At 36.7% G+C, this 17920-nt stretch overlaps 1 protein-coding gene across 2 annotated transcripts in view; it reads left to right on the top strand.

The window, feature by feature from the left end:
- LOC6040951 (RNA-binding protein Musashi homolog Rbp6) overlaps window positions 1-17920 on the top strand; it is a 1069503-nt gene that overhangs the window by 715871 nt on the left and 335712 nt on the right. For both annotated transcript variants that reach the window (XM_038262029.1, XM_038262028.1), the window contains exon 7: window positions 2963-3055. In XM_038262029.1, the coding sequence (XP_038117957.1) occupies window positions 2963-3055 (93 nt within the window). The remainder of the gene's footprint in view (window positions 1-2962; window positions 3056-17920) is intronic.

Genomic DNA, 17920 nt, shown 5'->3' with positions numbered 1-17920 from the left:
CAAATCAGGAATTTTTCTGATACTTTTGTACTCGTCCCTCTCCGATTTCAATGAAACTTTGTGGACATGTTATCCTAGGCCTATATAAGTCATTTTTGTGCATATGGAGCCAATAGTACTCGAGAATAACATTTGAGAAGGGCGTAAGGTATTTAAATAAATATTTATTTAAATACCTTACGCCCTTCTCAAATGTTATTCTCGAGTACTATTGGCTCCATATGCACAAAAATGACTTATATAGGCCTAGGATAACATGTCCACCAAGTTTCATTGAAATCGGAGAGGGTCGGGTACAAAAGTACCAGAAAAAAATCCTGATTTGAGCTGGAATTGCTCCACTACAAAACATTCAGATTTTCTTTAATGTGCATAATTGGAGACTAAGTCATGATTATTTTTGGAGACTTATTTTTAAAACTTTATTTCGTTGACTTAAATTTGGAGATTTTTAGTTGAAAGACAGTTTATAAGACTTTATAAGACTTCAAACATGGAGACTTCAATTTGGAGAATGCAGTTGGGAAACTATCAACATCATTTTGGAGACATGTTGTAGATCTATTTTAATTCATTAAAAAAATTTTAGAAAATCATTCATTGACTTGAGTTTGTAGACTTTTTCTGAGTGACTTCAATGTGGAGACTTTTGATTCTCAGTTGGAGACTCATGTTTGGAGACTTTGAATTGAGATCTATTTTGGATACGTCAATTAAGAGACTGTAGTTTGGTGACTTTCAAGAACTAAACATCTTTTTGGAATCATGTTTAAGAACTCTGTATGAAGACTTGTATAAAAAGACCTTAGGTTTTCAGATACATCAGAACAGTTTTAAAAAACATTTAAAAACTATAAATTTAAAGAAATTTTTGTTGACATTTATCTGAAAGACTACAATTCAAACATATTTGGTCGAACGACTTCTGGTATAAAATTCATCAGTTGGAAACTAGTTTTTGGAGACTCTGAACTTAAAAATTTGTTTTGGAGACTTCAAATTGGAGACCAACTTGATGACATCGTTTTGGAGACATGTTCAAGAGCCATATGAGAATAATTATTATAAAGAAATCAGAAAAGAGACTTCAATTTTATTTCGTATCACTTTTTTTAGGAACTGTAAACTTAAGTTTGTAGACTTATTCTGACAGACTTTAAAGTGGAGACATTTGTTTGCAAGATAATTTCTCAGTTGGAAACATGTTTTTGCAGATTCTGAACTTAGATTTTTTTTTAATTTCAGTTTAGAGACATTAGTTTGGAGACTATCAAGTTGGACACACTTTGAAAACAGTTTTTAGGAATCTGTGTGAAATCTAGTATTTAAAGATCTTTGAATTTTAATTCTGAAGGAGTAGTATAATTTTGATGAAGACTATCAATCTGTAATTTTATGATTTTTAAGACTTTCAGCTGGAGATTTTTAGAATATTTTTCATTTGGAGACATTTTATTGGAGACCCTGATTTGAAACTTCAATCTGTAGGCTAATGTTTGTAGACTTGTTACTGAATTTGGAAAACTTTTGATTGAGAATTTTCTGTCAAAAGATTTCTTAGTGTGAGACCTTGATTTGAGACATCAATTTTGAGACTTTTGTGTTGAAATTAAAAATTGAAGACATGATTAGTAACTGTTTGTTGTGTAAAAAAAATTTTTTTTTTTGTTGAAAATTGTAGACTTCAATTCTTACAAGTTCAACTATTTTAAACTGTCCATGTTTAAATATGGGTTTGTAGACTTTCATCTGAAGGACTTCAATTTGGAGACTTTTAGATGAGTTTTCAAAAATTTCTCATTTGAAATCTTCAGCTTAGAATCCTTGACTTGGAGACTTTAATTTGTAGACTTATGTTTGTAGTCTTCTTACTGAAAATTTGGAAACTTTCCAATGAGAGTTTTCTGTAAAAAGATTTCTAAGTTAGATATTTTGATTTTGAGAGACTCTTGTTCGGAGACTTCCAGGTTGGAAACATAAATTGGAGACATAATCAGGAACTCTGTGTAGAGGCTTTTTTTTCTGAATGTCTCAGATTGGAGATATCGATTTTAAAAAGAGGTCTTCAAGACTATCAATCTGTAAATATGAGATTGTAGACTTTTATCTCAAGGGCTTCAATTTGGAGACTTTCGATATAGTTACTTCATTTAAAAGATTTCTCAGTTGGAGACTTCTGTTTGGAGACCCTGATATGGAAACTTCAAACTGTAGATAATTGTAGACATCTTGCTCAAAATTTGGAGACTTACGATTAAACGACATCTATTCTAAGATTTCTCAGTGAGAGACTTCTGATTTGATTGATTTTAAGCATTGTTTTTTTTTTTGAGACTTAAGAGTTCAATTTAGAGTATTTTGAAAGAGTGACTTCTGTTAAAATTTGTTTTTGTTTGTGATTTAGAAGTTTTATTTTGGAGAGTTAGATTATGCATTTCTCGCTTGAAGAAAATCAAATTGAAAACATTTTTTTAAGACAACTTCTAGGCTTGCATTCAAATGCTTCCATTTCAAATTCGTACTTTTTATCCAACTCAAAGCCCCACAAAGTTCATAAGCCCTCCACACCGAGTCACAAATCTGCCATCTGGCATTATGGACCTGCACCAGCTCACCCCCTCTCAAACAGCCGGTGGGACGTCCACCAATCGGTCACGATTGCCCAATAAAAATATATCCCCGTACTTGTGCAACCCAGTACAGATGTCCTTCCCCCCATCCCCTTCCCCTTTTTATTGCCCTGCCAATCGAACACAATTTATAATCATTCTTTGCGAAGTTCTTCGGCGCTGCATCCCGCCGGAGATAATTTACGACCGGGCTCTCCCGGGGCATTTGTCTGCCTCCCCCCCCCCCCTCCTCCTTTCTTTTCATTCATAACTTTTTTGTTTGCCCAATCGAACGTCGGAAAACTGCTTACTGATCCGTTTTTTTTTTTTCATTTCTCTCTTTCTTCACACAGATGGTGACGAGAACGAAGAAGATATTCGTGGGTGGTTTATCGGCACCTACCACACTGGAGGACGTGAAAAGTTACTTCGAACAATTTGGACCGGTAAGTAGGAGCGCACCGCCAACGGCGGCGGTTCCTTATCAAAGGGGACACTCGCGCATTCATGGAAAATTTTTGGTCCGGGGAAAGACCTCGCAGAAACAATTTTAAAACTCGGCTTAAAAGTTTTCGTTTTGGCTGATCCAATTGTCCGAGCGGATTGTCCCGCTGGAGGCGATGTTGCGGGTTTAGTGTTGAAGCGAGGTTGTGGTTCTTAAGGCGGAAGCGACTTGGGACTGGAGTCGACTTGGGCCGTTGGACGACTTAGGTCGTTGGACGACTTAGGTCGTTGGTTGACTTAGGTCGTTGGACGACTCAGGTCGTTGGACTACTTAGGTCGTTGGACGACTTAGGTCGTTGGACGACTTAGGTCGTTGGACGACTTAGGTCGTTGGACGACTTAGGTCGTTGGACGACTTAGGTCGTTGGTTGACTTAGGTCGTTGGACGACTCAGGTCGTTGGACGACTTAGGTCGTTGGACGACTTAGGTCGTTGGACGACTTAGGTCGTTGGACGACTTAGGTCGTTGGTCGACTTAGGTCGTTGAACGACTTAGGTTGTTGGACGATAATTTATCAACGGATGAGGCAGATTTCTGATCCTTTCCAGTGAGTTACTCCCAAAAATATTGTTATCGTACTTTCCCGCTGCAATTTTGCGACCAGCAAAAAAAGGTCGAATTCAACGTGGCTGCAAACAGTCGAAAAAGTTTTCCCGAAGCTCGTTGCGCCCGAGTATCCACTTGTATGCAATTCCCTCCGACCAGGTACGCCCAAAAGCCTGAGCTTGAACTTTATCGTTTAGGGACAACAACGCAAAAAAAAAATCCTTTCACCAAGCCGCGTAAGATTTCCAGGCACTCCACGGCGAAGCCCAGGCTCGGAGTCCGTAAAATGTTTTAATGTATTTAAAACTAAAATTAAATTCGTATTAGCTTAACTTTATTATATTTCATATTACTGCTCAAACGAGCCGGGCGCAAGTTACGGAGTTGAACAACAAAATAATCATAAAAAAGGGCGGAAAACTTTTCACCGCCCGGGTCCGCCACAAAAACCGAGTGCTCGCTTCTTCAAGGAATCCTCTGAAACACGATAATCACCCCGTAACAGCTCACATTCTCGCACGTTCAGCAACTCTTCGCCGGGGTGAAATTGCAACTAAAACCAGTTACGTGTCCTACCGGGGGCGCTTCCGGCAACGGGTTGCCGCTCAAGCACGTGTTTCGGGACAACAAAAAAGCGACCTCCTCGACGGTGGTGAGGACGTCTTGTAAAAGGTGGTAAAATCCGTCCCTAAATGATTCCACACTTAAATCGAGTTGAAAGGAAATTTGAAAAACTACCACTTTGGCTGCGCGTCTTCGGAGGGAAGGAAAGTTTTCACCTCTTGCGGGAAGGTTGAGAGGGGAGTTATGAAGCGGGAGATCTAATTTAATCATGTCGTTTCATTTGTTACACAAGTTACTGCCTGCCGTACAGGTGGTGGCTTGAAGGTGCCGTAAACAAAGGATTACCTGGCAGCAGGCGTCAACCGGTCGTCGAGGTTGAAGGGCTTAACTTTTATGGGGATGATGGGGTTTTGGATGGGAGTTTACTGAGTCTGTGAGAGTTTTGGAATTGGGTGAGAATTCCGAGAAGATGCTGCTGAAAATACTAGTAAAAGGTTGAGAAAAGACTACGAGATTGTGATTTAAGTCGTTGCGCATCGTTGGTGCAGAGTGACTAAAAAGTCAAATACTCAAGCTGTACTAAAACAATCAAGCTCATATTTAAACAGTAGATTTGTAGGAATGTTGACAACAAGTTGTCGGAACAGTTTTCCGAAAAAATGTACCGTTTTCGAGAAAACCCCATTTTACAGAAAACGAACAATTCCTTCCCTTAGTCCTTAAGTCATAATGTGACGTAACCAAAGCTGTTGCGCGGCCTAAATCAATGCGATTTTGATGAACTTCAGCAGTTCGATGACACTGGTCTGCATTTTAAACTTGTCGCAAAACATTTAATTGCAATTTGTGTCCAATCTAATTAAATTATTCAAACCACAATCCACCGAGGACACATCAAACAAAACCAAACCATTTCAGTCCGCCCGATTCTCGAGGGTTCCCCCTAAGTGCGACAATCGACGACAATCGACTGTTTCAATGGTCCCTTTGATGTTCTGCTTGATAGGCGGCATGCATCGACCACTTGTCAACGACAGTTCCAGCTCAATGACCCCTTCAACCCTGTCCCGTCCCACCAGGACATCTATCCATTACACCAATCAAACAGCATCCCAGTTAATTAACCTTCAATCACACACCCACACACTGTTGACTACTTGGTAAAAAAAACCCCGGACACTTCCTGGAACCAATCCCCGCTAACGACTTCCTTCTGGGTGCATACCCCCCTCCTCGTTCAAGAGTTCTGCCAATAGATGTGCATGTCCAAGGGTCGCCGACATCAATCCGGACTCCACTTTTTTTTTCGTTCTCTTTTCTGTCACCACTTGCACCGTAAAGCTCCGTGACAAACCCCTCTATCAACACACGAATCAAGGCACGTACGTGAACGCCACTTGAAACATAAAAATACATATTTGTACTGCACACGGTCCCTTCGACCTGCATCCGTCTTCGACGGGAAGACACTTCCTCCGAGCCGAGTGGGGAGAGTAGAGCTTTTGGCACCACCCCCGCAACATCGCACAAACACAAACAAAGACGATGAATTGTGTGAAACATGTGTGACAAGCTTAGCCTTTTGCTCTTGGTTGTACTTCTTGGTCACACGATTTACTTTTTTTCGCTGGCAGAGTCCCTGCTCAACGACCTGTTTTACTTCATGGACCCCAGGAGGGGTTGAGGGAAGGCCGCCCAGACAAGGAGTAATGGTCTACTTTTCTTCTTGAAAAATCAGCACTTTTATGCCACAAAACCGAGAAGAAGGCACTTGAGTCCGGGCTTTCCTTTTGTGTTTTGCCGTTTGTGGCCGTTCCATCTCTTTTGTCCCGGACGCTGTGTGTATTGGTGCGGGTGCTCACCACTCTTACACACGAGTGATTGGAAAGAAAGCAAGGACTTTGTCGTTGTCGCTTTTGTCATTATCCCAAAGAAAGCCGAACTCGCTACAGTGAGGACGCGCTAGTTAGGTTTGAGCCGTTGAATGACCTAAGGCGGATGGCGTTGAATGACCTAAAAACGTCAAATGACCTAAGGCTTCGAATAATCTAAAGTGATTCGCCCAAATACTCTGAACATGACCACATAGAGCAGGTTGACACTGTTCCCGGTCATGCTTGGCCGCCGAAAAGGGACCGCCGGCGAAGGTTCCTGCCGCAGAGTGAGGGTAAGGAGAGGACAGAAGGGCCGACGATGATGATTATGGTAATCATCGTCGTTGTGACCGAACGTCGTCGGTGTCGTCGTGTATGTCCCCTTAACTTTCAAGCGTCACGGAAGGAGGAGGAGGATTTCCCCTGGAAGGGAGAGGTCACCGAGACGAGATTACAGTTGTCTACATTCAATTATCCGGGTAGTTTTTTTTCTGTGTGAGGACAAATGGTGTGCCCCTCGTGTGGAGGCACTTTGTCGGTTGTTATTTCAAGTGGACAGTTTGTGATACAATGTTGCTTGTTTGCGATGAGACACGTGAAGTTAAGTGTTTTATGAGCAGAAGAAGATTTCGTGAATCTCTTGAATTTCTTGAATTTCTAGAATTTCTAGATTTTCTAGATTTTCTAGAATTTCTAGAATTTCTAGAATTTCTAGAATTTCTAGAATTTCTAGAATTTCTAGAATTTCTAGAATTTCTAGAATTTCTAGAATTTCTTAAATTTCTTGATTTTTTTGATTTTTTTGAATTTTTTGTTTTTTTTTTAATTTTTTGAATTTTTGAATTTTTTAATTTTTTTATTTTTTTGAATCTTTGAATTTTATGAATTTCTTGAATTTTTGAAATTTTAGAATTTTTTTGAATTTCTTGAATTTTTTGAATTTCTTGAATTTTTTGAATTTCTTGAATTTCTTGAATTTCTTGAATTTCTTGAATTTCTTGAATTTCTTGAATTTCTTGAATTTCTTGAATTTCTTGAATTTCTTGAATTTCTTGAATTTCTTAAATTTCTTGAATTTCTTGAATTTCTTGAATTTCTTGAATTTCTTGAATTTCTTGAATTTCTTGAATTTCTTGAATTTCTTGAATTTCTTGAATTTCTTGAATTTCTTGAATTTCTTGAATTTCTTGAATTTCTTGAATTTCTTGAATTTCTTGAATTTCTTGAATTTCTTGTATTTCTTGAATTTCTGTAATTACTTGAATTTCTTGAATTTCTTGAATTTCAGAATTTTGACAATTTTGACAATTTTGACAATTTTGACAATTTTGACAATTTTGACAATTTTGACAATTTTGACAATTTTGACAATTTTGACAATTTTGACAATTTTGACAATTTTGACAATTTTGACAATTTTGACAATTTTGACAATTTTGACAATTTTGACAATTTTGAAAATTTTGACAATTTTGACAATTTTGACAATTTTGACAATTTTGACAATTTTGACAATTTTGACAATTTTGACAATTTTGACAATTTTGACAATTTTGACAATTTTGACAGTTTTGACAATTTTGACAATTTTGACAAATTTGACAATTTTGACAAATTTGACAATTTTGACAATTTTGACAATTTTGACAATTTTGACAATTTTGACAATTTTGACAATTTTGACAATTTTGACAATTTTGACAATTTTGACAATTTTGACAATTTTGACAATTTTGACAATTTTGACAATTTTGACAATTTTGACAATTTTGACAATTTTGACAATTTTGACAATTTTGACAATTTTGACAATTTTGACAATTTTGACAATTTTAACAATTTTGACAATTTTGACAATTTTACAATTTTGACAATTTTGACAATTTTACAATTTTACAATTTTGACAATTTTGACAATTTTGACAATTTTGACAATTTTGACAATTTTGACAATTTTGACAATTTTGACAATTTTGACAATTTTGACATTTTGACATTTTGACAATTTTGACAATTTTGACAATTTTGACAATTTTGACAATTTTGACAATTTTGACAATTTTGACAATTTTGACAATTTTGACAATTTTGACAATTTTGACAATTTTGACAATTTTGACAATTTTGACAATTTTGACAATTTGACAATTTTGACAATTTTGACAATTTTGACAATTTTGACAATTTTGACAATTTTGACAATTTTGACAATTTTGACAATTTTGACAATTTTGACAATTTTGACAATTTTGACAATTTTGACAATTTTGACAATTTTGACAATTTTGACAATTTTGACAATTTTGACAATTTTGACAATTTTGACAATTTTGACAATTTTGACAATTTTGACAATTTTGACAATTTTGACAATTTTGACAATTTTGACAATTTTGACAATTTTGACAATTTTGACAATTTTGACAATTTTGACAATTTTGACAATTTTGACAATTTTGACAATTTTGACAATTTTGACAATTTTGACAATTTTGACAATTTTGACAATTTTGACAATTTTGACAATTTTGACAATTTTGACAATTTTGACAATTTTGACAATTTTGACAATTTTGACAATTTTGACAATTTTGACAATTTTGACAATTTTGACAATTTTGACAATTTTGACAATTTTGACAATTTTGACAATTTTGACAATTTTGACAATTTTGACAATTTTGACAATATTGACAATTTTGACAATTTTGACAATTTTGACAATTTTGACAATTTTGACAATTTTGACAATTTTGACAATTTTGACAATTTTGACAATTTTGACAATTTTGACAATTTTGACAATTTTGACAATTTTGACAATTTTGACAATTTTGACAATTTTGACAATTTTGACAATTTTGACAATTTTGACAATTTTGACAATTTTGACAATTTTGACAATTTTGACAATTTTGACAATTTTGACAATTTGGACAATTTTGACAATTTTTTGATTCATTTTTGCAATTCCTATTTGTAAACTGACGTTATACCCTATTTTTAAACAAAATGCTTCCTAAAACGCTTGCTCAACTGCATCGTGCAGTTGATTTTCTCAATTTACACTCCATTTGTGGATGCTCATCGAATTCCGGGAAAACTTCGTTCCATGCCAGCTAGTTCAAACCCAAATCCAACTCACATTCATCGTACCACTTTCGACCTGCACAATTTGCATGTTTTCCCGGGCGGGAAAACTTCCTCACAAGCGATCGCTGCAAAAGAACAAAGATTTCCACAATTTATTGCGGTTCCGGGATTTCTTCTAGCACTGGATGCATATGTCCTTTTGCGCTCCACTAGACCAAAGCCAGCACGCTCTCTCGACTCCACCGCGGCGGTGAAGAAACGACTAATGAATCAACCGATCGATTCCGGAGGTCTGGGAAGAGTTCAGCAAAAAATACGGAAGAAAAATGAATTTTCAAAACTCATTAATTAAATCCGATGCCACGCTCGATTGAGCGTCGGGTTTTTCCACCACTTCTGTGCCGAAGAAAGCAAGTTTTTCCACACACACTCTGGAAGCGATTCCAAATAAGAGCAACTTGGTACACGATATGCTGGCATCCAATCTGATTTGATTAAGGGGAATCCAAGCGTTAAGCTGCTCTGCGATGGGGTTTCTCCCTGTTTCTGGTGCAGAGCGAGCGCGCGCGGTCTCAACCCGGATCGAAGCCGGGTTTGTTTCGAGGTTTTTGATTACTGATGTGGTTTTCCGCTTCCAGACTTGGGTACGAAAACGAAAAGACGACGAGCTGGGGAATGTACAGGTCGATGCAAAGCTGCAAGACGTCGGGTTGCATGTCAAGTGTGGGGGATTCTGGAACTCGGGATAGACACTTTGCTGGTTGTCGAGGATTTTCAGGAATTTTAGTGTTTAGGATGAAGACTGAGAATTTGGAGACTTTAAAAGATCAGCTCAAATTTGGTGCATTTGATTTGTTTGAAGGCTTTTAATAAGCAACATGTGATGAAGTTTGGCAGTGGAGACGTGCAGTTGCAGACTTGCAATTGGAGACTTGCAATTAGAGACTTGCAGTTGGAGACTTGCAATTAGAGACTTGCAATTAGAACTTGTAGTTTGAGACTTGCTATTGGATACCTGGTAGAAATTTCTGGAATGTTTTTTTTCCACTGCCAAAAATTTAAAAAAAAACTTGTCAGCTGTTGTTTCATTGTCCAAAAACCCGCACCAAAACCCGATCATGTACTCCAAGTACCAACACGTGGTCCACGTGTCGTGTTCAACAATGGCCCGCCAACCACCGCCGGCCACAACGTGTCGTGCTTCCCGCGAGCGCGTAATGCAACATAAATAAACTAAATCATTTTAATGTTTATGATCATTATAATTATTGCTTTTAAAGTATGTACAACCATTAGCGCACGTACGGGCCGTTAAAGTCACGTTGGCCGTACCCAGCTCCTGTGTTCAGGCCCCTTTGTGGTCGTTGTCGTTCGCCGTTGATGCTCGATGATGTTGTCGTTTGGCCGCGCTCTGCTACTAGGGGTGGTGTCATCCTGAAGCGACTAACCACCGGGAACATACAGTGGAGGCCAGTGATGGGAAGTTTTGCAAATTTTAAATTTTACGCCATTTAACATCAAATTGGAGACGTGCAGCTGGAGACTTGCAATTGGAGACTTGCAGATGGGGACTTTCAATTGGAGACTTGCAATTAGAGACATTTAATTGGAGACTTTAAATTGAAGACTTGCAATTGGAGACTTGCAATTGGAGACTTGCAATTGGAGACTTGCAATTGGAGACTTGCAATTGGAGACTTGCAATTGGAGACTTGCAATTGGAGACTTGCAATTGGAGACTTGCAATTGGAGACTTGCAATTGGAGACTTGCAATTGGAGACCTGCAATTGGAGACTTGCAATTGGAGACTTGCAATTGGAGACTTGCAATTGGAGACTTGCAATTGGAGACTTGCAATTGGAGACTTGCAATTGGAGACTTGCAATTGGAGACTTGCAATTGGAGACTTGCAATTGAAGACTTGCAATTGGAGACTTGCAATTGGAGACTTGCAATTGGAGACTTGCAATTGGAGACTTGCAATTGGAGACTTGCAATTGGAGACTTGCAATTGGAGACTTTAAATTGGAGACTTGCAATTGTAGCCTTTTTTCAAAGATTTTTGTTTAAAATTGGTCAAATTTGCACGGCATAAGTTCCTTTCAAGCGTTTCACAACCCTGACCCGTTTGCTGGTAATGCTTTGTCCACAAACACACACACGCTCAGATCGACACACCGAGGACATCAGCCCGCGGCGTTGCCAAATGGGTGTGACCGGGTACTTATCGACATCCCTTGCCACCGAGGACACGAGCAAACAAAAAAGGCTCGCGCGACCATGGTTGAGCTAATAACATCGACGTCGGTCGTTTGGCATATCTCAGGTTGAACAAGGACACCGTACTCCTTTTTTTTGGGGGCTTCCACACAGAATCGTTCTGTTGCGGTGTAGCAGTAATTATTATGAGGTTTCGACGGTACAAAGCCGGTGGCTTTGCATGACAAGAGTCTGGCGGGTCGAGTTTGGGACAAGTGGACATGTCGTTTGGGACCGCCCCGACCCCGGTGGGTAATGACAAAGTGGTAGTTTAGCAGGACACTTAGCACCTGGTAAATCGTTGAATATCTGAACTGTTTGATGTAACTTGCGATAACTCTCTCGATGAACTTGTTTTGTGTACAAGCCCTACAACAGTTCTTCCTGCGCCAGTTGCACTTGAAATCCAATCCGGTGAAAAGTTGCTCGAATACATTCTCCAAACCACTCCAACTTGCCAGACCAAAACAATTCCCCTTGAAAGCCCAACAAGGCTCTCACGATTGTTACCACCTCGTCCAACTCCTGCTCGTGTCCTCCTCTGAACATCGTTAGACCAAGAAGCCATACAAGAGTCATTCAATTCCCCAGAGCTTTTGAACAACGAGCTGCCGTTGCTGCTCGTCCTCGTCAACGTTGTCAAGGCTCACACTTGGGAGAGCCGAGCTGCTGTGAAAGATTATATTGCCACTAAGCGCCAGAAACAGATCTCCCCCCTCCCCCTATCCAACGACACAGGGCGGAAAAATGAAATGCTGCACCAGCACAAAACTACCCTCCCAGGTTTTTCACCAGAAAACACTCCACTCAAAGCAGTGTTGCCTACCAGCACAAGGAAGAAGAGAGATGAGCCGACAATCATGTAATGCCCGTTAGTAGTTTTTCCTCCTTTTTTTTTGTTCCAGCCGTCACTTCCTACCTCAGCTCCCCACCCTCAACCCTCGTGGAACAAAAAAAAAAAATAGAACGATGTATACGATGATGTTCCACCACCGCTGCTGCTCGCGCGCGCGCCCCATTTCAATTGAAGAAAGAGCTTCAAAACTATCATCGTCTTCGGGGCGTCACACCCGGCGGCACCCCAACCCACCGCCTGTGTTGGCCACTATTTGCCCAGTTGAACGGTGGTTGTTACCTTTTGGGGGTAACGTGGGAAAATGTTGGGGATCTGTGGAAAAAAGGCATGCTTCAAAAAGTAAAAATATCTCGAGAAGCTGACACTCATATATCAAAAAATAAATATTGCTTCAAAAGATTTCGCAAAAACTAATTAAAACAAATTAAAAGACTTTGAAAGTATGGCAACGCTGCCAAAGGTTATGATCACTTAAGTGGATTTTTGAAACTTTCCATAGTTTGATGCAGTTTATTTTGATAAAATTCCAGAACAAATTCTAGATCATTGGAAAAATAATTCCAAAAACAGATTATCAGGCAACACTGTTCTATATCTTCATTACTTTGCGTGTAATTTATAGAAAGTTTCAAGGCCAAATGATTTTGGTTGACCTCAACACCCAAAATAACGTTTCTGTAAACGTGGTCTTATTATTTAAAGCAACTTTTCTTCAAAGTTTACCATGAGATCATTTGGCAGCACTGTCCTGAGATTTCATAACTTTGGTGAATTTTGTAAGAAAACACAAATCCACTTTCTGAAAAAACATATTATAGCTAAAAAAAAGATCAACGTAGAAAATGTTTTGCAATATTTTCTCAACATAATAAAAAAAAATATTTCAGATTTTCTCAATCACAACTTTTATTTCAAAAGGCCAAATAATTTTAGTTAAGCGTTTTTGAAATTTTAGCAATTTTTTTTTTAAATCTGGAAATATTTGTTTCATGATGTTGATAAAATTAAACACGAATTCTACTTTAAACGTCAAAAATCAGAACCATAGTGTCCAAGATATCAGTGATCGAAAATTTAAGGCCGAATTGGTAGTGGTAGGAACAAAAATGTCGCATTTTTTGTAGGTTCATATCTCTGCCAGAATTGATAAAAAATTGTCAAAAAAAGAAAATTGCAGAGAATGTTCTCAATCTTTTTATTTTTATTGATAAAAAATAAAAATAATATATATCTGAAAATTTTAACTAAAAAACTGGTTTTGACTATTTCAAGCATATTTTGATTCATAATTCAATTTTACATCATACATTATTTCTGTAGAAAACTGATCATAATTAAGTCTAATTAGAACAAAAGTTGCTCAAAATAAAAATAAAAATAAGAAAAAAACTTGACAATCAAGTTTTAAAACATAAACTATGATCATCTGGCAACACTGTCTTAAGATTATGATTCTAGGTGGATTTTTCATAACATTAGTTAAATTATAAGAAAATTAAACACGAGTTCTACTTTAAACATTAAAAATCAGAACAATAATGTCTAAAATATCATCGATTGAAAATTTATTGCCGAATTGGTAGTTCTTGTAACAAAAAATTCATAATTTTGATTTTTTTTGCAAGTCTCGTCAAAAATGACTAAAACAAATTGTAATTTTCTAAACTTTTATTGTTTTTTCAAGATGAACAAAGAACGTCAAAAAAATTAAAAAAATGTTTTTTTCCGAAAATTTTACCTTAAAGATAACGTTAACTCTTTAAATTTTTTTTATTCATTATTCAATTTAACATCCAATGATTTTTGGAAGCCATTTCGGATAAATTTCCGCTACGTGCCATTCTTAATTAAGTGTACAAAACTGCTCGTAAAGTTTTATACGAACAAAAGTTGCTCAAAATTTATAATTTAGAAAAAAAAATGACAATCAAAGACATATAGTTTGATTATGTGACAACACTGCCTTGAGATAATGATTCTAGGTGGATTTTTTTTTATATCTTTTCAGTCCCGATTTTTGTTGTGCAACACTGAATGTCTTTTTCCTAAGTTTGGGGGTTTAACAGCTCTGATAAAATATAATTGAATATATAAAAAACTTCGACCGAAATTTGCACTATTGGTAGGATATTTTTGATATTTTTCAAACTATTTTTCGGTACAACTTATGCACAGCTATAAAAAGTATTTTTTGAATTATTTTTATATTCCATCATCTTTTTATGTGCAATTCTCGAGTTTTTTTTTTAAAAGGTCCTACAAACCAAAATTCCAGTTTTTGCCTTTTGGGTGTTTATGAAACCGCCTTGAGTCAGGGGTATTAAAAACACCCAAAAAGCAAATACTGAAAATTTTGTTTATTGGACCTTTTCAAAAAAACTCCAGAATTGCACTTTTTCCACTCATTTGTAATAAAACTATATTTTTTTGGAGTTAACATCGAATCGTTATCGTTATTCCGATAATGCTATCGGCGTTAATTTTATCGACGATAATAGACGATAACTTATATTGAATATATTTCTAAAATTGACTAAAACTAACCAAATTATGTTGAGCTTTCTCTTAGTAAATATTTTTTTGATAATATTGTAAGTTTCAAAGCATTAATACAAAAAAAATCACAAAATGCCGTTTTTTTATAATTACTAAAAAAATTATAATTTGCAATATGTGTACCAAACTATTCGATATTTTGCATGCATTTTCACTGAATGAAACACAAAAATTTTCACAAAATACCGTATTTCTTAAAAATACCCAATTTTAAAGACTTCGCAATGTGAGTATTTGATACGAATTTTTTCAAATATTTTAACTGTTTTAGAGTTGTTTGAATGGAATATTCAAATTTTCATAAAATACCGTATTTTCTCGAATATACTCAAATTTTTATAAGTCGCAACATTGGAATCAAATGATTCGAAATTTTAAAAATATTTTGACTGTTTAAGAGATTTTTGAATTGAATACTCAAATTTTCACAAAATACCGTATTTTCTGGAAAATATTCAAATTTTTCTAATTCCCATTATGGCTATCAAACGATTCCAAATTTTGCACGTTTTTTAAACTGTTTTAGATTTTTTGAATGAAAAAATAGGTGAAATTTCATTTCGTTGGATACCCACATTGTGAATTCTAAAAATTTGAGTATTTTCGAGAATATACGGTATTTTGTGAAAATTTGAGTTTTTCATTCAAAAAAATCTAAAACAGTGAAAATGCATGCAAAATTTCAAATCGTTTGATACCCATATTGCGAATTCAAAAAATTTGAGTATTTACGAGAAAATACCGTTTTTATTGCGAATTCAAAAAAATTGAGTATTTACGAGAAAATACCGTTTTTGGTGAAAAATTTAGTGTTTTATTAAAAAAATCATAAAACAGTGAAAGTGCATGCAAAACTTCGAACCGTTTGATACTTATATTGCGACTTGGAAAAATTTGAGTATTTTCAATAAAATACGATGTTTTGTGGAAATTTGAGCATTTCATTCAAAAATATCTAAAACAGTTGAAATACTTGCACAATTTTGAACGGTTTGATACCTATTTTGCAAATCATAAAAATTTGAGTTTTGCCTTCCTCACTGAGGTAAGGCTATAATCCTGCTCTAAAAATGAACTTCGTATAAAAACGTCGTAGACCCACCTTCATGTATACATATCGACTCAGAATCGAAAACTAAACAAATGTCTGTGTGTATGTGTGTGTGTATGTGTGTGTGTATGTGTGTGTGTATGTGTGTGTGTATGTATGTATGTGACCAACAAACTAGCTCATGTTTCTCGGCACTGGCTGAACCGATTTGACCCGAACTTGTTGCATTCGACTTGGTTTAGGGTCCCATAGATCGAGTTTTATACAGATTGAAGTTTCGATAAGTAGTTCAAAAGTTATGTATAAAAATGTGTTTTCACATATATTTGGATCTCACTTAACTGTATGTAAACTATGTCCGGATCCACCATCCGACCTATTGTTTGTTAGGTTATCAAAAGACCTTTCCAACGAGTCCAAAACATTGAAGATCTGGCAACCCTGTCTCGAGATATGGCCCCTTAAGTGATATTGATGTACTTTTTTGAAGCCGGATCTCACTTAAATGTATGTAAACTATGTCCGGATTCACCATCCGACCTATTGTTGGTTAGGTTATCAAAAGACATTTCCAACGAGTCCAAAACATTGAAGATCTGGCAACCCTGTCTCGAGATATGGCCACTTAAGTGATATTGATGTACTTTTTTGAAGCCGGATCTCACTTAAATGTATGTAAACTATGTCCGGAACCACCATCCAACCTATTATTGGTTAGGTTATCAAAAGACCTTTCCAACGAGTCCAAAACATTGAAGATCTGGCAACCCTGTCTTTAGATATGACCCCTTAAGTGATATTGATGTACTTTTTTGAAGCCGGATCTCACTTAAATGTATGTAAACTATGTCCGGATCCACCATCCGACCTATTGTTGGTTAGGTTATCAAAAGACCTTTCCAACGAGTTCAAAAAATTGAAGATCTGGCAACCCTGTCTCGAGATATGGCCTCTTAAGGGATATTGATGTACTTTTTTGAAGCCGGATCTCACTTAAATGTATGTAAACGATGTCCGGATCCATCATCCGACCTATTGTTGGTTAGGTTATCAAAAGACCTTTCCAACGAATCCATAACATTGAAGATCTGGCAACCCTGTCTCGAGATATGGCCTCTTAAGTGATATTGATGTACTTTTTTGAAACCGGATCTCACTTAAATGTATGTAAACTATGTCCGGATCCACCATCCGACCTATTGTTGGTTAGGTTATCAAAAGACCTTTCCAACGAGTCCAAAACATTGAAGATCTGGCAACCCTGTCTCGAGATATGGCCCCTTAAGTGATATTGATGTACTTTTTTGAAGCCGGATCTCACTTAAATGTATGTAAACTATGTCCGGATCCACCATCCGACCTATTGTTGGTTAGGTTATCAAAAGACCTTTCCAACGAGTCCAAAACATTGAAGATCTGGCAACCCTGTCTCGAGATATGGCCCCTTAAGTGATATTGATGTACTTTTTTGAAGCCGGATCTCACTTAAATGTATGTAAACTATGTCCGGATTCACCATCCGACCTATTGTTGGTTAGGTTATCAAAAGACATTTCCAACGAGTCCAAAACATTGAAGATCTGGCAACCCTGTCTCGAGATATGGCCCCTTAAGTGATATTGATGTACTTTTTTGAAGCCGGATCTCACTTAAATGTATGTAAACTATGTCCGGAACCACCATCCAACCTATTATTGGTTAGGTTATCAAAAGACCTTTCCAACGAGTCCAAAACATTGAAGATCTGGCAACCCTGTCTTTAGATATGACCCCTTAAGTGATATTGATGTACTTTTTTGAAGCCGGATCTCACTTAAATGTATGTAAACTATGTCCGGATCCACCATCCGACCTATTGTTGGTTAGGTTATCAAAAGACCTTTCCAACGAGTCCAAAAATTGAAGATCTGGCAACCCTGTCTCGAGATATGGCCTCTTAAGGGATATTGATGTACTTTTTTGAAGCCGGATCTCACTTAAATGTATGTAAACTATGTCCGGATCCA

The sequence above is a fragment of the Culex quinquefasciatus genome, chromosome 3, assembly GCF_015732765.1.
Source record: "Culex quinquefasciatus strain JHB chromosome 3, VPISU_Cqui_1.0_pri_paternal, whole genome shotgun sequence".
Classification (NCBI taxonomy): domain Eukaryota; kingdom Metazoa; phylum Arthropoda; class Insecta; order Diptera; family Culicidae; genus Culex; species Culex quinquefasciatus.
The sequence above is the reverse complement of the archived record's forward strand: the minus strand, read 5'-3'. Positions and strand labels throughout refer to the sequence as shown.